Source organism: Equus przewalskii, chromosome 8 (genome assembly GCF_037783145.1).
Source record: "Equus przewalskii isolate Varuska chromosome 8, EquPr2, whole genome shotgun sequence".
NCBI classification, from domain to species: domain Eukaryota; kingdom Metazoa; phylum Chordata; class Mammalia; order Perissodactyla; family Equidae; genus Equus; species Equus przewalskii.
In genome coordinates, this window is record NC_091838.1 from 55,360,202 (window position 1) to 55,380,763 (window position 20,562).

At 36.0% G+C, this 20,562-nt stretch overlaps 1 protein-coding gene across 5 annotated transcripts in view; it reads left to right on the forward strand.

The window, feature by feature from the left end:
* The window catches only part of PKHD1L1 (PKHD1 like 1), a 150,364-nt gene that overhangs the window by 104,069 nt on the left and 25,733 nt on the right, over positions 1–20,562 (forward strand). For 4 of the 5 annotated variants that reach the window (XR_011543146.1, XR_011543147.1, XM_070630830.1 and 1 more), the window contains exons 56-67: positions 974–1,103; positions 2,519–2,637; positions 3,375–3,504; positions 4,952–5,125; positions 9,006–9,109; positions 10,047–10,176; positions 11,178–11,299; positions 13,314–13,404; positions 17,659–17,807; positions 17,889–18,011; positions 18,552–18,663; positions 18,744–18,860. Coding sequence is in view for 3 of the 5 variants with exons in the window: in XM_070630830.1 (XP_070486931.1) it covers positions 974–1,103; positions 2,519–2,637; positions 3,375–3,504; positions 4,952–5,125; positions 9,006–9,109; positions 10,047–10,176; positions 11,178–11,299; positions 13,314–13,404; positions 17,659–17,807; positions 17,889–18,011; positions 18,552–18,663; positions 18,744–18,860 (1,501 nt within the window). In the remaining 2 variants the exon portion in view is untranslated. Of the gene's footprint in view, positions 1–973; positions 1,104–2,518; positions 2,638–3,374; positions 3,505–4,951; positions 5,126–9,005; positions 9,110–10,046; positions 10,177–11,177; positions 11,300–13,313; positions 13,405–17,658; positions 17,808–17,888; positions 18,012–18,551; positions 18,664–18,743; positions 18,865–20,562 lie in introns of all 5 variants that reach the window. The other variant, XM_070630833.1, reaches the window with a different exon arrangement.

The following is a 20,562-nucleotide window of genomic DNA, read 5'->3' on the forward strand; positions in this document are numbered from 1 at the left end:
TATTGTTCATTAAAAAGAATGGCCTAACCTAAAAGTTATTAAGCACCATTAAAAAAATAAAAATGGGGGCCCGCCTGGTGGCGCAGCGGTTAAGTACAACATTCTGCTTCTCAGCGGCCCGGGGTTTGCCGGTTCAGATCCGGGCGCAGACATGGCACCGCTTGGTAAAAGCCATACTGTGGTAGGCGTCCCACAGGTAAAGTAGAGGAAGATGGGCACAGATGTTAGCTCAGGGCCAGTCTTCCTCAGCAAAAAGAGGAGGATTGGCTAATCTTCCTCAAAAAAAAAATTAAAAAATAAAAATGTTTTGTAGCTTTTCTTCGATAAAACGGATCTTTTAATGCTTTAGAGATATGTGATACTTCAGTTAGATGCATGAGGTTTGAGTTAAATTAAAGCTACGATCTCATCTTTACCTCACTGTTTGTTAGTTGGGTAAGTTATTTGACCTCTTTTGGCATCAGTCTTCTTATAAAATGAGAATAATACTACTAATTTGTGGCTTTAGTATAAAAGTTAAAGATATAATATACATAAAGCCTTACACATTATGCCTGACATAGAATCAGCAAGCATCTAGAAATAGCTATTATTATTAATAATGATGGTTCATAATTGGCATTGCTGGGATGTAAGTGTGAAGGGTACCTGTTATCTATGTCATATTGTCCTAAAAAAGTGTGATCTGTCCAAATAGCAGTAGTTTAGGTCTAAGCAGGTCTCAGTTTTAGGTCCAGTTCTTGCGGTAAGTAACAATGAGTTTGACTTGGGAAAAATCATATAAACTGCCTATCCCAAAGTGAGTGGGTTAAATTAAGGTCACATCCAGTTACAATACCATTCTTTGTATAATGAAATTCATTCATTTTTACTGGAGGAGGCTGCCAGTATCTTCCTAATTCTTTCTTTTTTTATGGAGGAAATTTTTTTCTGCTCAGTTTTTAAGTGTTAACAATTTTCTCCTTCACTGCAGGGGGGTAGATTAATTGGTGGCTGGGAAGATAACCCTTTTAAAGGAGAATTACAGATTGTTCTTAGAGGAAATCATTCTACACCGGAGTGGGCTCTTCCAGAAGGACCAAATCAAGGATCAAAGGTCTTAGGTATGCGTTTCCAGATACCAAAAGTGTCATATCAGTTTTGAGAATCTATTTTAAAACATATACTGAGGTCCTTGTCATCAGTTCCTGATGTTATGGTTTGAGAAGTTTTTACAGACATTTATTTATAATGAAGGGTTATAAAAGTAGCAGAGATTTTTAAAATTAAATCATATCACATTAAAATAGATATAGATGTGTACATTTTAAATCAAAATATAATTCTTTGCAAAACTAACATTAGCAGATCTCTCCATATGTATATTACTTCTCCAATCCGTTTTTCTTTATAATCTCTCCTTTATATAAACAATAATACTTTTCATATTTTAGTGCTTTTCTCCTAAAAGGTAACTTTTCTGCCCATTATTCCATTTATAGGATTAATAATCTGTGGATTAGTTGACTCTGCTGTCTGTTGTCCTATCGCAACGGTTGATAGGATAACACACAAACTTTAACCTCCCAGTTGCATTTGTATGGCTTGTGCATATTCCTATTTGAGCCCAGAAAGCAAAGGAAGTGAGCAGGTTTAATTTGGTCACAATTAATAACTGCGTTTATTAATACTACTGCATATTTACTAAAAAGACACATACTAGCGTGTGCTATAATTGCTACACTATACAATTTCTAAAACAGTGGCAGTCAGTAAATAAGGGGATAAAAAATGGCTTGAGATTGAATTAGTCAGCTTTCCCCTGGTGAATGTCCAGGGGCAGACAAATTCAATTTTAAAAAGAAATTTTGCTTTTATGTGTTTATTATTTTATTTCAAAGGTAACATTTCAAATACAGAACAATATCAAGAAAAAATATGAAGAAAAATTAGATATCTTTTGGATTCTAACCACTCTTGTGGAAACTAGCATTAGTTAACAAATTTTGTGTGTCTTCCCATGTTTTTTCTCTATGCCCATATTCCTATTACATATATTGATTTGTGGTGGTAGTGTTGTGCCTTTTACAAAAACTTAGTCAAACTAAATATTTTATTATGCAATTTTCTTTTCTCAGTTAACATATTATAGATATCTTTCTAGATCAATATTTATAGATAACACTTCCTTTCTATAGCATATTGCTCTACTGTATTCGTGTGTTATAATTTATTCCATCATTCTGCTATTGATGTACATTTGGAATAATTCTAGTTTTCTAATATTTCCAAATGTTACTATAGTGAGCATCCTCATTCATGTTTCCTTGTGTACTGCCTTTAATTTCTATGGACAGATTCCTAGAAGTGGGTCAAATGGTCAAAGCCTTCTTATATAGCCCTGAGCAGACACCCCAATTCATTCCATTCATTCTAAAATGTCCAGTCGCTTATTAAAATATATCAGTGAACTGTTTTGTACTAAGACTTAACTCAGTACTGTGTAGTAAATAAATAGGGATGTGTTTTTCTCCTTCAGGGGTGTTTGGTGAGCTGGATCTCCATGGAATTCCACGGTCAATATATAAAACTAAGCTCTCAGAGACTGCACAGGCAGGTTCCAAAGTCCTGTCTCTGATGGATGCTGTGGATTGGCAGGTAGAGGAAATAATGTGTGATGGAAAGTGAATACACATAGTGGGTCATTTGGAAAAGGTTTCTTCTTTATTCTCCTGGGCGTTTATTTTCTTATATGATTAACCAGATAAGAAGTGTATATTTTGCAATTAGCTTGCACTCAAAAAGCTGGCCAGATAGCAGGCATTTAAAAATTGTAGTCTCAAAGGTCCTTCAGAATATATAAAGAACATTATGAACATGTTAGTCATGAAAGGAAAATATAAAAGTTTTTGGGTAAAAAATAATTTTTATGTATGTCTTTCCCACTTTTCAGGAATATCAAATGATAGTTAAATGTGTAAAAAAAAATCTGGGGAAATTTTTAAAGTTGATTTATGCATTTTTATTTATTTATTATTTCTTTAAGTATTATGTATTTAAGTATTTTTAAGAATATTATCCTGACCAGTTTTTAATAAACATATGAATATATTTGCTTTAGTCTATTTAATTTTAAAAAAGTATAGCACCTGGGATTTTATTTAATGACTGAATTAAATTTAAGGAAATGCTGAGATAATTCAAAATTTAGAATTCTTAATATCAAACACAAGCGTATTTATTTTTAGAGACCTAAATGTATAGTTTCTTCTTTCTGATAATACCATGATTGCTAATCAGATAAAATTAAATTAGAATTATTTAATAGTTACTATTAAGAAATAGAAACCTATTTTAAAAACTGTTCTTGAATTTGGCACTTGAATTTTTCTAAGGTGGGGGAAGAGATTGTGATAACAACCACAAGCTATGATTTCCACCAGACCGAAACTAGAAGTATCATTAAAATCCTGCATGATCAGAAAATTCTGATTCTCAATGATACCCTTTCCTATACTCACTTCGGTAAGTGGCTGTTCTTTAACCAAATAAATACGTAATTAAAACGTCCTGAAGTATTCAGATTTTTAGTCTCTTCTTTGTAATTACAATTATTTAATTAAAAAAATAGTCTCACAAATATTTTTGAGGAGTGTTTCACTCAGATAGGTGCTCCTATTTATGTGTTAGCTACCAATAGTCCCTGCTGTAGCATTCATTCATTCAGCAAATATTCAGCAAAGACCACTGTATCATATTCAGTGGGGTAAGCCTGGCATTTTATGTTTTAAGCAAGCTTCTAGGTGATTCTCAGGCACACTGAATTTTGAGAACCCTTGATTCAAGAGCATGTCTGTCCTGATTTGTTTCATTAACACATTTCTCGGCTGTAAATATTTAGACAAGCTACAGCCAAATGGTGAAATTGTAATTCTCAAGGCAAGAAGGAATTAATCAGAATCATCTAAGATGATCTTTCAATTTATAAGATTGAGGCCTTCCCAGCACCCCAGCCCTCCCCCATTTGGCATGCTACCTTCATCTGAATCCCAGGAAGTGGGAGCACACAGGAGTGTGATGTTAGAAAAGCTTCGGACGCTCCTGAGAACTCCAGCTGTAAGGCAGGGTGATAGACGAGCAGACACTTGACTCACATACAAAAGAAACTTACAAGAACTTCTTAAAGCAATATTTTGACAGCAGCACATGTGTCTATCATTCTCTATCACTTATTTTTCTTTAAATCAAAAGGAAAAGATTTCATGGAAGAACTTTTTAATTGTAAAACAAATGGTTTTTGAAGCTTGACGTTACAGGTTCTTTCATTTAAACTATCAAACATTTCTCTGTTTGAAATGCCCTTGCTTGTCCAGAAGTTTTGAATAAGATTTCTAGAAACTTAGAAGATAATTTATGTTTTACAAATCATGAAGATGTAAATTTACAGACTGTGTTTGGTATGCTACTACATATTTATAAAGAATTGTGGTGGATGCAAAATATGTCACAGGAGAAGCGGAACAAACCAAGGTTTAGATGTCAGGAGAGATAAGATCTATGTGTCGCTGATTCTCCACATGGCCTTGAGCAAATTCTTTTATGTCTCTACCTCATTTCCTCACCTATCAAAATTACATTAAGCTTCTCAACTTGCCTTGTAACAGTGTTTTCGGGTATAATTTGAAGTGGTTGCAAACTGCCTCTGAAGCAATAACTTCATAATTGCTGATTATAAAAATCTTTTTGGTGTAAATAAAAGAAATGCTTTTGATTATATTTTATTTTATAAATAAAGAGGTATCATAATTTCAGTCTGTCATCTATATACATTTAAGCATGCAACTCTAATCAATTCATGCATTTGTGTTGACTTTGGTATGTTAGAAAGTTATGTAGCCTGTCAACTGCAAAGAAACTAATGAAGACAGTTATTTCCCAGCATTGGTAGTAATCTAGCTGTCTTTCTTTGCAGCTGAAAGATACCATGTTCCTGGAACCACTCAGAGCTACACATTAGCAGCCGATGTTGGCATACTGAGTAGGAACATCAAAATACTTGGCGAAGATTATCCAGGTTGGTTTAAGGAATCATTTGGTGCACGTGTCCTGGTCAGCTCATTCACTGAAAACATGATGACATTTAAAGGTTGGTACGAATTCAATTTATTTTCCTAAATGAAATATAACATGATGTCTTCAGTATTTAGTCAGTTCTTAAATAATTCTCACTTCTTCATAGAGTCACACGTGTTAAAAAACAAAATTCAACTGAGTAAATTTTTATGATCGTTCTGGCTTTATTCAATGATTCATGAATTGGTAGCATCCAATCTAGCAGGAGCTCCTTTCTATACAAAATGAAAGACTTTTCTACAAAATGCTGTACAAAGTGAAAGACTCTTACAGGCAGAGGGGAGCAGGCTCGAGGAAGTTATGGTAGACAAAAAAGCAGATTGGTTACTGCAAAATTACTTTCCTTTAGGGGATACCAGAGGTCTATCAGGCAGCTTACCCAACTAGTGTGGATCGGGCAATCTAGATTGACTGGTTTAAGATTCCATTTCTGGGAAAGCCAAAACTGTAATTAAGTTAAGTCTTGGTTTAGTGATGTGGGCTTAGCATAAGTGACTCCATTTTGGGTCTTGTTTTTAGCACATGGAAAAATAAAGCCTTAAGAGGGATTATGTAACCCAGGAGAGATCCTCCAAAACCAAATCCCTAACATTATTCTACTTATTTTACCTTCATAGACAATAAGAATTATCAAATTAACAATGACCTTAGGTAACAGCCAGCCCAGCCTCTCATCCAAACAGAATTCATTTTGTAACAAGCACAATAGATCTGTTATTTTTGTTGGAAGGAAAACTTCAAACATATACCAGAAAATGATATAGAGAAAATGACATAATAAATCCCAATGTACTCATCACCAGTTACCATAATTATCAACTTTGGTCAATCTTTTTTCATCTATACGCCCACCCACTCTCTTCAAACCCTGGGATTATTTTGAAGAAGCCATATATATATTAAGGTATACAACGTGTTGATTTGATACATTTATATATTGTAATATGATTAACACCATAGCATTAGGTAACACTTCTATCATGTCACATAATTATTATTTCTTTTTTGTGGTGAGAACAATTACAATCTAGTCTCTTAGAAACTTTGAAGTTTTTAATACAGTATTGTTGACTGTAATCACTATGCTGTGCATTAGGTCTCCAGGACTTATTTATCTACCAGTTGCAAGTTTGTACCCTTTAAACAACCTCTTCCCAATTCCCCACCCCCAGCTCCTGGTAACTGCCATTCTACCTTCTGTTTTTACAAATTTAGCCTTTTTAGATTCCCCATATAAGTGATATCATATAGTATTTGTCTTCCTCTGTCTGACTTATCTCACTTAGCATAATGCCCTCAAGGTCCATTCATGTTGTCACAAATGGCAAGATTTCCTTCTTTCTCATGGCTGAATAATATTCCATTGTTTATACATACTACATCTTCTTTATCCATTCATCCATTGATGAACACTTAGGTTGTTTCCATATCTTGGCTACTGTAAATAAAGCAACCACATATTATTTCATCTAGAAATAGTTTATTATGTAGCTCTGAGTTTTTTTAAAAGTCTATAAGACCCAAAATTGTTAGTAATAATTCCTTATCATCAAATGATTGTTCAAATTCCCCCAGTTTTTTCTTTTTCTTTATTTCTCTCTCTCCTTTTCTTTCTTTTTTTCTCTTGTACTTTCTTTGTTAAAATAAGTATTGAAGTAAGATCTCTGCTGCAATTGCTTATGAATCTTAAGTCTCTTTGATTCATGTGTCTTTCCTTGCAGTTTACTTATAAAAGAAGCCAGGTCATCTGTCCTAGTGTTCCCAACAGTCTAGAATTTGGTGATTGCGTCCCTAGAATTTAACTTGTTCCTGCCTCCCTTGTATTTTCTATGCATAGGTAGCTTAGAACTAGAAAAATGGTTAGACTCAATTTTTAGGCAAGAATTCTTCATAGTTGGTGGTGTATTTGTCCATTAGTAGGCACTTAATGTATGACTATTTCTCCTTTTGTGATGTTAGCAGATATTAATAATCATTGCCTGGATCTGTTAAATCACTGAGGTTTAAAATGGTGATATTTTCATTCTGCCATTCACTCCTCGTTTATAATCTAGAATACATCCATAAAGAGAAGCTTTCCCAAACAACTGTTTGACAACCCTGAAGGACAGTTTTTATAGGAAATGTAAGAAAAATGATTGATTCTTTCCTCTTATTAACCAGTTTTCAAAATAATGAGTTGCTTCCTAAGCATCCTTCAAAGGTGACAAGAAGTTTTTGTTTTATTAGCATCATTATGAGCTCCGTGGATTTAAACATATTTGATATGTTCTAATCCATTGTGATTGTTAATCTTATTCATACTCAAAATGAAATGCCCCATTGTTGACCTTTAAAACCTCTTCAGGTTGATGCCTAAGTTCTTGTGGCATCCTTTTGACTTAGCTTTTATAAGCCTCTTCACTTTCTGATATGGCAAACACATAGTGTAATTTTTTTTTTTCTGAGACTGGGAATACTAAGTGTTCCTCCATGTAACTGTGGTTCTTTGTATTGGAAGGTGGTGTTTGGATCCCCAAATCTCAGTGCCAGGAGGGGATCATCTGTTCTTGACTTGAGCTGTTTCAGCAGATCCTCACTTGTTCGCAATACTGCTATTCTACTTTACAACAGCTCTAACTAGAAAATCTTTATTTGGGTCATCAGCTATCCAACTATAACTTCTACCTGTTGGTCGTAATCTGCCAACAGACGCTTAACTGGCGGTGATGATGGTAATGATGATCATGATGTAAGATCCCAGGCACGGTGCTAAGCATTTAACACATATTATTTCATTTAACCCTCATAGTGCTGTGACATAGGTATTCTCCCCCTTTGAAAGATAAAGAAACAGATGATTAGAGGGATGAAATTGCTGTGACCTTGGATACTAATCCATGTCTGTTTCACTTCAAATCCCATGATAGACCTTATTCCCATGACAAACTTTCCTTGCTCCTGTAAATTATTTTGTAATGTAAGTAAACACATCTATGGCTTTTGTAGGTCCAGGTGGTCTGTAACAACCATTTCTTTGTCTCTATCTTATTATCCTTGTGTTCTCTACCATACATCCAATTGCTGGCCCATGGATTTTGAGACAGGCTTTTCTCTTCTAGTACAAAGTAACTCTTCTCCAATGCACTTTATTAGATATCAGTTTTTGAAACAAGGAATATCCTCTATTGTTTTTTCCCAGCCATGAATCTCTGTGCCTCAGTTTCCTTGTCTAGAAGATAGGAATAATAAAAATTCCTAACTCGTAGAGTGTTATATGAGAATTAAACCACACATTGCCTGTTAAGCAATGTGTACAGCGCTTGGCGCAGAGTAATCCCTCGTGGATTGTTGTTGCTGTTACTACTCATCTATGAAATTGCCTCTTGTCTCCTCAATGATACTTATGACAAACTGATCAACAGCTACTTGGCAATGCATATTCTGGAAGAGATTATGTAAAAGTTCTTTAAAGCATCAAAATTGAAATGTCAAGTAAATTATATCTTGTGCCTTATGTCACGCATTCTTGACAGGGAAAATATCACCACCTGGGGGGTGAAAATTGATTCTTTGGGGACAAAAAAACCTTAGATAAACAACGGTTTGCAGCCTTCCAAAGGGCCACCATACATTAACAGATGTATAGTATATCTGTGGTATTAAAATTTCATGAGGAGGGGAGGCAATCAGGCAAAAAAATGTCTAAAAAGGCTCTTGGGGAAAGCAGTGAAGAAAAGCTCAGCAATACGGCTGTATTTGGATTAAAGGAGCAAAGAAAAACTAATGAGATTTCTATGAAAAATCTGAAAACAAATTTGTAATGCGGAAAATTACAACAACTTTGGTAGCTTTTCACAAATTTTTTATTCTGTCTCAAGAAAAAAAATTTAATCCTTCCTCTCCCCACCTAGGAAATGCTAGACTAAGTAATGTGGAATTTTATCACAGTGGCCAAGAAGGCTTCAGGGATAGCACAGACCCAAGATACGCGGTAACATTTCTCAACCTAGGACAGGTTCGTACTTTATTTTTAACTTTTGCATATATTCAAAATAAAATATTTGGATTTTAACTTTATTTTCATTTAACTCATATCTTAGAATTGCTAAGACCACCATCTAATATAATAAGATTTTCTTAGGTACTTTTCCCATTAACTTTTTTAGACTCATCAGCATTTGATTCTACACATTTCATGCATTTATTTATGCTTAGTAAAAATCCATAAAAAGAGGAGCACAGAAGGCGAAAGAAATGAAGATCTATAATAGTATTTCACACCTATATTTTACATTGCAATGACCAAAAATATTTCCAAATAGTTTTTATTAATGTGAGTATTGCTTAAACTTCTCAAATGAAACATGTCTGTATATCCATGCCTCCATCCATCCATCCATGACATCCATCCATGTCAAAAAGAGGAAAATAAATATTCTGAGAGGGCTAGTGATTTAAGAAAAAATGAGAGAGTTCATATTTCCTATGGAAATAAAAAATAATCTTGTAGGTTTAAAATTGAAATCCCTAACTTGCTCATAGACTGGTTCCTATAGACATTTGAATTGTGACCAGCTGCTGAGAGCATCAACCTTTGTAATTACAAAAACAAATCCCTGTTCATCATATAGTAAAATATTCTGAAAAAGAATTGTTAGTACATTAGCATTTTATAATGATAGAGATATAAATGCACGGGAAAGTACTTGAGAATGTTTTGTGTGTATTTTAAGTAAGCAAACTTTTTTGCTTGATTTAATCATAAACTCAAGATACATGGAAATTTCCCAGCATTAAAAGACCTACTGGGAAATCATCTCCTTTAATGGAATGTAAATTGAGTATCTTATTTATCAAGGTTTGTTTCCTGAAAATCGCCTACTTTAATTTTTTTCTGTAGATGTATTTTAATTTTATTTTTTAAGTGTTCACTGAATCTCGATGTTTTATAGATTCAAGAACACGGCTCATCTTATATTCGAGGCTGTGCTTTTCACAATGGCTTTTCCCCAGCAATCGGTGTGTTTGGGACAGATGGATTGGACATAGATGATAACATCATCCACTTTACAGTGGGGGAAGGTAATATAATAATATTTCATCTAAATTGTAGGTCTTTCTGAGGCAATTTTGTCTGCAAACTCTAGGGCCACGCTGTCCCATTAATCTTTCTGCAATAGAAAAGGTTTATATCTGTGCTAATATGGTAATTGCTAAACCACATGTGGTCATTAAGCACTTGAAATGTGACTAGTGTGACTGAAGAACTGGGTTGTTAATTTTAGTTGTACTTAATTTAAGTGGTCACATGTGGCTATGGCTACCATATTGGACAGAACAGCTCTAGAAGAATTATTCACCAGACCATGATCTCCTGCGGGTTACCTAATCATGAATAGTTTAAATTATTGTGACTTAAAATACTCTTTACATATCAATCAAAAAGATGATTCACAAATAAAGATTATTATTTTATAAAAATTCTGTTCAATTTTAGGGGATTATCTTTTTTTTTGGTGGGGGGGAGTGGGTTTTGAGGAAGATTAGCCCTGAGCTAACATCTGCTGCCAATCCTCCTCTTTTTGCCGAGGAAGACTGGCCCTTAGCTAACATCTGTGCCCATCTTCCTCTACTTTATATATGGGACGCCTACCACAGCATGGCTTGCCAAGCGGTGCCATGTCCGCACCTGGGATCTGAACCGGTGAACCCCAGGCAGCAGAAGCGGAACATGCCAACTTAACCGCTGCACCGCTGGGCTGGCCCTGCAGATTATCCTGTTTTGAATATCAGTATAAAGCATAATACAAACATTTAATGTGTATAAATTTATGCGTGTGTTTGTTAAAATCTGAAGTGGTGCCTGTGGACCCACATATTTAACAAGCACCCCAGAAGATTCTAATTCAGGTAGTCTATTAAGGAGGCAGAATTTCACTATTGAAGCCTCGCTCTAAAATCAGGGGTTCATTTGTCAGGCTCAAACAGGAAAATTAATTTCATGGAAAAAAATGAAAGACATTCCCCTATAGTATTTATTACAAATTTATATGTATTTGGTGGGATTTTCCTTTTTTGTACAGGCATAAGAATATGGGGGGATGCCAACAGAGTCCGAGGAAATTTGGTTGCACTTTCGGTTTGGCCAGGAACCTATCAGAACAGAAAAGATCTAAGTTCAACTCTCTGGCACGCAGCAATTGAGGTAGTGTGAACAAATTTATAATTATAATCATGCAAAGTTATAATTTATAATTTCCTTATTGAAGATTATACTTTCTGTAGAAATTGTAAATCTCAAAATGTTATTGAAAACCATTTCTTCCTTAGGTAAATATTGATGAACTAATAGAATGAGCTAATTAAAGGAGCGAATGAATTTTCTTGAAAGATGTTGTGAGCGCCAATAGCTATTGGATTTTTCTTTGTGTTGATGTCCATTGGTTTAAATAGTTCTCTTATTTTCTTGCTTCTCCAACATTATCGCTTTCAAGTTCTAGTATAGGGTCTCTCTGCTGCTAAGGGACTGAGTGCTTTCCACATATTACTACTTAACTCTGGAGTAAGTTTACTTCCTTATATGGAAAATTAGAATGATAGACTACAGAATTTCTAAAATCTCTCATCTAAAATTCTTATGATTCTATATGCAAAGCTTTTTACAATTATCTGATATTAGCAATTGGACCTTTCTTGTTTCCCGGGAAGTTTCTTCAATTACTAAAGGTCTTTATTTAGGTGAAGAGTAGATTACAGGGAAGAAAATAGAAAATGCAGAAAAAGGATTTGGAGGAAACACAGCTTCCTCTTGTTTTTATTTTACTTACCTATGCCATAGGAACAGAAAGGAATTAAAAATAGCTCTCTTTGAAAGATAAGGATTGAGTTCTGTTTTTGTGCAACTGTTGATAATCACTTTAAAGTAAAATCTGAAAGCCTGGGACTTAGTTACATTTATGAGGTAATAATGTTCTCTTTTCATCTATTTATAGATGTTAGAATGTAATCAAGTGTCCATTTCAAATCTTTAAAGTTATCTATATCTTTTGAAAGAAAAAGAGCTTATTTTACTTTAATGAATTTCATTTAACTTGATTTTTATCATAATCTTTAAAAATAAAAGTGTTTAATATGCTTTAAATAATTGAGATTTTGACTGTTTTGCTGATGCCATAGGCAAGAACTAAATCTTCTGTGCTCTATACTTTTCCTTTTCTACCACTTTGACTTGGCTCATAAAATAAAATTGTTTAGTAATTACCTAACACTCATGGTAACCCAGATTTTTTATTTTATTTAAACTAGTGAATGCTGCTGTTGAATCTTATGGTCCACTGTAATTGCCATAGTTGTCTTTTTTTAATATACATATGTTTATTTATTTGTAAATTTTCACAAATTATCCGCATGTACCAGTTACGTGATTTGATTATACACACTATAACACACACAAGTAGAAAGATTAAAAGTTGCCAGAGAAATACAAATAGAAATGCTACTGTTTCCTTCCCATACTCTCAAGGATCTTTTGTGCATTCCCTGCAGTGTGCTGACTCCATTTTGGAAACCAGGGCTTTAGAAAACAATTTGTGCCTGTATATAATCAAGCACTAAGTTTCAGGTTACAGAGAAAAAGAACTTTTGAGTAGAGAGAAATACGAGCAAACCTGGACTACTAGACCTGGTAAATGAATTGAATAAAATTCAGAAAACAAAATATATTCAATAAATAGGTCAAAGAATAGGAAACTTTTGCTTTGGCTACATGCTATAGGCTGTTAAGAGGGAGACACAGTGAACACAGGACAAGAATGAACATACAGAGCAGAAAGAAACAAGAGTTGTCTTTTTTTAATAAATCAAATTGATAACAGAATATCCCCAAAAAGAGTCATAAAATCATTGTAACCTTACTATAATGCTGGAATTTGGTCTATCGTCTGTAAATATTGAACCACATCCAGTGAATTTTGTGATTGAAATAAAAAAAATTTTGTTTAATGCAGTTTTCTAATGAAGTCTAAGGTATGGTATGAGGTGATGATTTTACAGCAAGAACCTAAGGTAGTTGCAATACTCCATTTGTTTTATAAATTTGAATGGGCGAATAATGAATTAAATTTTTCCTCCTGAGTTTTCCTGTGTATGTTGCATACTTGCTCTCACTGTATAATTGTTTAAGAGTATGACCCAAAGCATTTTCTTTATCATTGTACTAGGTAAATAGAGGGACCAATACAGTCTTACAAAATAACGTCGTGGCTGGATTTGGAAGGGCAGGATTCCGCATTGATGGTGAACCATGCTCAAGTAAGTTTTTGGCATAGAGTCCCTAAAACTAGGAAATCACTTTTCCAAATTTATTAAATAAATAGTTATAGTTTATAAGTTGAATATATAATATCTCCTCCTCCTGGACATTGAAAGAGCTCAACAAGCTAAATTATTTCAAATAATATTGGATTTACAGAAAAAAGTAAACCGGATTTTCTTCTCACCCTTCACCCACGTCACCCCTCTCAGGCAACCCCATAATGCCAGGCTCTCCCCTGGTCCTAGGATTCTGCAGCCCTGAGTCCTCTTCCGAGACCTCTTCCCCATCCTCGTCCTCCTGGGGCTGGGCCTTGCTGCTCCCCAGGCATCCCCTTCAAGTCACCACCTCAGGAGGGTCCCTGAGCCCCAGGCTGAGGGAGGTGACCAGCCCTGTCCTTGTGATACTCCCGTGTCCTGTATCCCATTGGCTCTCCCTGCCAGAGTCTGTTTGCATTCCTGATCCCACTGGAATGAGCTCTTCCCGGACAAGGAGTATCTTGATTCTATCCTTGTGACTGTCGAGGGGGATGAGGAGGAAAGAGAAAATCAAAGAGAGATACCCAGAGAGACGGAGTGAACCAGGGGGTGTAACGGAGAACAAGAAAGGGTAAAGGAGAAGATGGGGGACAGTTGGGTCCAATGGAACTGGAAAGACGCAATAGGAGTGAAAGAAAGTAACTTGGGCAAGAAGCAGTGGGATAAATGAAAATAGACAGAAAGGGGATCAGCAGAGAGATGGCAGACAGAATAGGACAAGGGCTTTTGACCAATAGTATCAAGGGAATAAAAGAAGACTAGATCCCCCTGCCCAATAAACAGGCTTTTAAGGGTAACTGTTTCCCATGTTTATGATCCAAAAACTCTAACAGCAACTTCAGTTTTTGATTTGGCTGGTATTGGAACAGTGAGTACCTCACTCCACTACCACTTTCACAAAAGCAGCGCTTCAAAGCACAGAGATAGATGCCTCTAGGGACACACCACTGTTTATGCTTCCACTTTAAAGGAATAAATGCTCATTGTTCACGTGTTAAACCTGCAAGCCTGAAAAAATCAAAGAACGTAAACAGTTCTAAGATACGTTTCTCTCTATCAGATGAGTAAAATTAAGAATTAACTGGGGCTGGTGGCGCAGTGATTAAGTTCGCACGTTCCTCTTTGGTGGCCCGGGATTTGCCGGTTCGGATCCCGGGTGCGGACATGGCACCACTTGTCAAGCCATGCTGTGGTAGGTGTCCCACATATAAAGTAGAGGAAGATGGGCACGGATGTTAGCTCAGGGCCAGTCTTCCTCAGCAAGAAGAGGCGGATTGGCAGCAGATGTTAGCTCAGGGCTCATCTTCCTCAAGAAAAACAAAAAAGATTTAACTAAACAACTGATCTCTTGGTAAGGCTGTGGAGAAACAAGAACATTTACACGTTGCTGGTTAAAAGACAAAATGATACAACCCCTACAGAGGGGAATATGGCGATACCTACCAAAATTATAGGGCATTTCCCTTTGGCTCAGCATTCCCACTTCTGGTAAGCTAACTAACATTTGCCCCTAGAACAGTTGGAAGAGGATTTGTGAAGAAGGTTATTCATCACGGCATTGTCTGTACTAGCAGAAAACTGAAAGCTACCTTATGTCCAATAACGGTGGGCTAGTTATATAGCTGAACCTTGGCACACTAGGCCCCTCTAAAAATGAAGGAAGAGGATACATATCTACATATTGATACAGAGAAATCTCCAGGATATTCTAGAGTGATATATGGAGGTTTCAGAACAGTATATATAATACTGTGTTGTGTCTAATATATTTTGTGGAAGAAAGGGAAGGAAATAAGAATATGTATGGTATTTGTGTTTACATAAAGAAACGCTGAAAGTGTAAAAACAAAAAGTCATAGAAGGTGAGTGGGAACAGGGTGACTGGTGACTTATTATTGTATAACTTTTTATAACTTCCTGACTTTTCAACTAGGTAAATGAATTATTGGATAAAAAATGAATTGTCGGATCAAAAAAGTAAAAAATAATAGAGCTGCAGGCTTTGCCTCTTGAGAAACTTAGTTAAGGGAAATGGAATTTTCTCTGAAAGATTTATATCCCTCTACAGTTCACATTTTTATCTCTGTAGCTATTTCTAAGATTCTTTGAATCAGCATTTTTTCTGTAAATTGAAAAATTGTTGGACCTAAGCTAATTTTATTCTGGTGCAAAATGTGCTTTGAAGAACTAAAACAACTTTGTCAACAGATTTAACTGAATCCTTGATATAGTCTCTTATTAGCTATTTTACTTCCCAACAGCTTAAAGTGGCTTTTCTTTGACTTAAGATTTTAAATATGTAATTTCTCTACAACCTTTTTTTTTTTTTTTGATGAGAAAGATTGGCCCTGAGCTAACATCTGTTGCCAAGCCTCCTTTTGCTTGAGGAAGACTGTCCCTGAGCTAATATCTGTACCAATCTCCCTCTATTTTGTATGTGGGATGCTGCCACAGTATGGCTTAGATGAGCTGTGTGTAGGTCAGCACCTGGGATCTGAACCTTCAATGCCCTGGCCACTGAATCGGAGCATGCGAACTTAACCACAACACCACCAGGCTGGCCCCTCTATAACTTTTTTGAAGTATTGTTGTGGTTTTTTTGAAAATCCACATATGATCTGTGAATATGAATATTTACCAATATGTATAATACCATGTAATGCATTTTTCACTGACTATTTTGATATTCCTAAGTAATTGAGAGTGTTTATAAGGTGGTTTTGGATTTAGAGCAACTGAAATATGAGCCGTCATAGAGGAATTGAGGGTTTAACTTCCTGGAATGGGACATCAACTTGTTCAGTCCATCTTCCAGACAAGTGAGAGGCTGGGATAGTGAAGGGAACTATGACCCATGCTGGGTCGAGGGGTGGAGCCATACTTGTCCATGGGGCTGCATTGTATGGAACCAAAAGAGACAATGCAAACACCTTCTTATGGAGGAAACAAAATAGAAACCAGGCAGACCATAAGTCAAAAGTCAATCCCAAAGGAAAATCAATAGAAAATAGGAGGAAGTCAGACACAGGGGGACTTGGACAAGTGAGCTGGTACTAAGCACAACTTAGGAGGTGGTGCTGCTCATTATGGGCAATCCTCCAATTTATGCATAGTTGGGAGGGAGTTATTAAGGTTACTACTCTGATATGGACATAAGTAAAACTTTCATAAAAATCTGCTTTACTTATCTTGTATGTTAGTAATGAGTATAGCTTCCATTTATCGAGGCACTTTATGTGAATCATTTCATTTCATTTTGAAACGATCCTGAAGTAGGCATTAAAACTTTTTATATATGAGGAAACTGAGGTTCTAAAAAGTTAAACAACTTTCCCAAGATCATGCATACATTAATTCAACAAATATTTAATGAGCACCTTCTAGACTCCAGGAGTATGGTGGTGAATGAGCTAGACACAGTGTCTTCTCTCAGGAAGCTTACATTCTAATAGGAGAGAGGAGGTGGATAATTCACAAATAAGCAACAATAAAATATCAAGTGAGAGCCAGCCCTGGTGGTCTAGTGGTTGAGAGTCGGTGCTCCCACCGCCGTGGCCCAAGTTCAGTTCCCAGTCATGGAACCACACCACCCATCTGTTAGTTGTCATGTTGTGGCAGCAGCTCACATAGAGAACGAAAAGCTAACGACTAGGATACACGACCGTGCACTGAAGCTTTAAAAAAAAAAACAAGTGATAAAAATTTTAAGTGCTGTGTAAAGTGACTGAGGTGCTACTTTGAATCAGGTAGTCAGAGAAAGCCTCGTAAGGAAGTGACACAACTTGAAAATGGGATGACCAGAAGGAACAAGCAACAAAAAGGTGTGTAGGAGAAGCATTTTGCTGATAGCAAGTGGTATCATTGTGTTTCAAATCTAGCTTTGTTTGAATCTAACTTCATGCTCTTTCTAATGAAATTCATGTTTAGTTTAATCAGATGTAATGAATTAAGGGTGCTAACACTAAACCAAACTTTTGCAAATGAGTATACAATTATTCTGAGTAACACTGAAAGGATAACTAAGATAAGAGTAAATACTAACTAGAATAAACCATAAATGGCTGAACCATAAAAATATTTGATCATCATGTTAAAATTTGCAACAGAATTATATATTTCATTTTTAAAGGAATTTTAACTTTAACCAATACTGCTTATAAAACTGTATGACATGACTTGTAATGTTAATTCTCTGGTGCTGTGTTTCCTTCCAAGGTCAGTCTAATCCCATGGAAAAGTGGTTTGACAATGAAGCCCATGGAGGTTTATATGGCATCTATATGAACCAAGACGGCCTTCCTGGATGTTCTCTTATACAGGGATTTACCATTTGGACATGCTGGGATTACGGAATTTATTTTCAGGTAAATTGATTCAAGATGGTGATTGGCTATTTTCCTTTATGAGTGCATTTTGTACTGTGTAACCTACAAGCTGTATTACAGACCACAGAGAGTGTGCAAATCTATAATGTGACCCTGGTTGACAATGGAATGGCCATTTCTTCGATGATTTACATGCCAGCTGCTGTATCTCACAAAATTTCCAGTAAAACAGTACAAATCAAGGTAAGGAATGAATACAGCCACACGAAGGAGAAAGAGAGACTCTGAGAAGGGTAAAATTATTGAAGGACCAGTACGAATGATCTCCTTGACTTCTACCCTCAGCTAGTCCAAGCCTCCTGCCTCTGCTCTCATTGCCTTCTACCAGGAAGCTCTCCGTCCTTCCCTCTGCTCCCCGCTTCCCTCACCTCTTCTAGGTTATCACCTGCTAATCTTGCCACAGTTACTTTCACTTACACGCCGTCTGTGCAGTCTTTCCTGGACCAGCTTAGGTAGTATTGACACTCCCTCCTCTTCTTGTTCCTACTGTTCCCTGGACATATTCTTATCATAGAAGCAGAACATGTCATTATATAAAATTATTTACATGCCTGTCTTCCCCCTCCACTTTGATATCATTCCACTCAGGGCAAAATCACGTCTTTTTCATCTTGGTTTAATGAATGATGCACTTCTCAAATTTATGCATTGTGTTTTGCTACAGTGGAATTCAGTAAAGGAAAAGCTATTATTAAAGCTTTACCATTTGAATCTTTTTAATAGAGCTCATTAATTGTTGGAAGTAGCCCTGAATTTAATTGCTCTGATGTCCTAACTAATGATGATCCCAATATTGAACTTTCTGCTGCCCACCGGAGTTCTAGACCGCTATCAGGTGAAAATTTTAGATCTCTAATTTTGGTGTGCATATGAGTGCATATTCAAATTTCATTAACTTTCTTCTTTTAATAAAAGGTGGGAGAAGTGGGATTTGCTGGCCTACTTTTGCTTCAGCACATAACATGGCACCCCGGAAACCCCACGCGGGGATCATGAGTTACAACGCCATCAGTGGCCTTTTGGACATCTCAGGCAAGTTTAAACATAGTCTTTGACAAATCTACTCAATTATGTTCCGTCAAGAATACATAGAGTATAACTAATCATGTTTCATTGTTAGTAAAAAATAATGATTTAAATGAATTAGTATTTGAATCTGCTCAATATGACAAGCAAAGAAATCAGACATCAGAGTCGATTTGAAGAATGGTTCCCTGGCAAAATGTATATATACTAAAGAATTGACATTTAATTTTCTTTTTAAAACAACAGAAAAACCACTGGTATGGTGATTTAATGTTAATTAGTTTCTATAAGTTGTAAAAGCCCTTTCATATAAGTAGAGTTGTATATTATCCTTTTTTACAACTGAAGAAATTTGAAACTCATGTAATTTAAGAGCTCATATAATCTTGCCAAAATCCCACAGCTACTGGCAGAGTTAGGATTAGAATCACGATCTTCTGGCTTGAAGTCTGCTGCTCTTTCACTGAACCAGGCTGCCGCCTTAAAAATATGTAACAATTATATGTAAATTAATGTAGTGAATATATCAATTATTTTCATTTTTCCCATTAAATACACTGTGCCATTCTTTGCTTCAGTTTTCCAAGTCTCCCTGCCATGATCATTTTAACCAGTGTCTCCTAGAAGATAGCGGTTTAATGAATTAGATATCTAAGCTTTCACATATTAATTCTCATCAGAACTTTAAGTGCCAGAAATGCACTGAGTAACTTGTAATGAGCATACTCTTGCCAAAAATTATTTAACATAATATGTAAGTTTTAGTTGAACATATGTTATTCAATAAATTAAAAATATGCTCTGGAATATTATAAATATCATATAGGAATAAAAATATCTTTATAAAATGGAACCTTATAAATAAAACTTCTTGAATGAACACAAATAACTATTCTTCTTTTATAAGACAGTCGTAAAAGGTAAATATAAGAATAACGGTTGTCTTTGGCTGTCCCCTGGAAGCAGAACATTAGAAGAGGATTTTTCTGTGTTTTCTTGAAGAAATGCTCTCAGGAGAAAGGGATGGAAGTAGAACAGGACAAGGGAAGCTGCTAAGCAAGGATGTGTGGTATAAGCTGGAGAATAGCTTCACTTGATCCCACCGGGAGCTCTGGGATGTTAATTGCCACCGAGTTGATCTCACATTTTAGGTGGGGGGTAGCCATTTCTACCCCCATGTTAGTCAGTTATTGGCTACATCTGCCCCTGTGGGAAGAGCCTCAATTTCCTGGGCAATGTCATTCCTGTTTGACCAAGGCTAATTCTCTGGAAAAGAGGGCCCCTCTGAGCTGTTAGCAGTCAATACTCACAGAGATGGGAGATGGGTGCACTAGCTTTATCCACTTCAATCCATCCTTGGCCCACTCAGATCTACTTGCTTCTTTTCTTAAGTTAGTTACATTAAGTTTATTCCACTAAGACATGATTTCTCCAGGATTCTGGATGGTCGCAATTTCCGAGAAAAGTTATCAAAAGAAGATTAGTGGTCACATTGCCATAGCTGGTCCCAAGACCGTGAATGATATTCATCATCTCCCTCCTCCGTCACTGTTTCTAAGTTTCCCTCCTCCTTAGCTAACACTTCTGCTAGTCAAGATGGCTTGCCTCACCCACGCTCCTCATCTCTGTTGTAATGAAGCCCAGGTTACTGTTCCCTGGTTAGGCCATGATTGCCGTACTTGCTCAGTTAAAGTCCACACAGGACCTG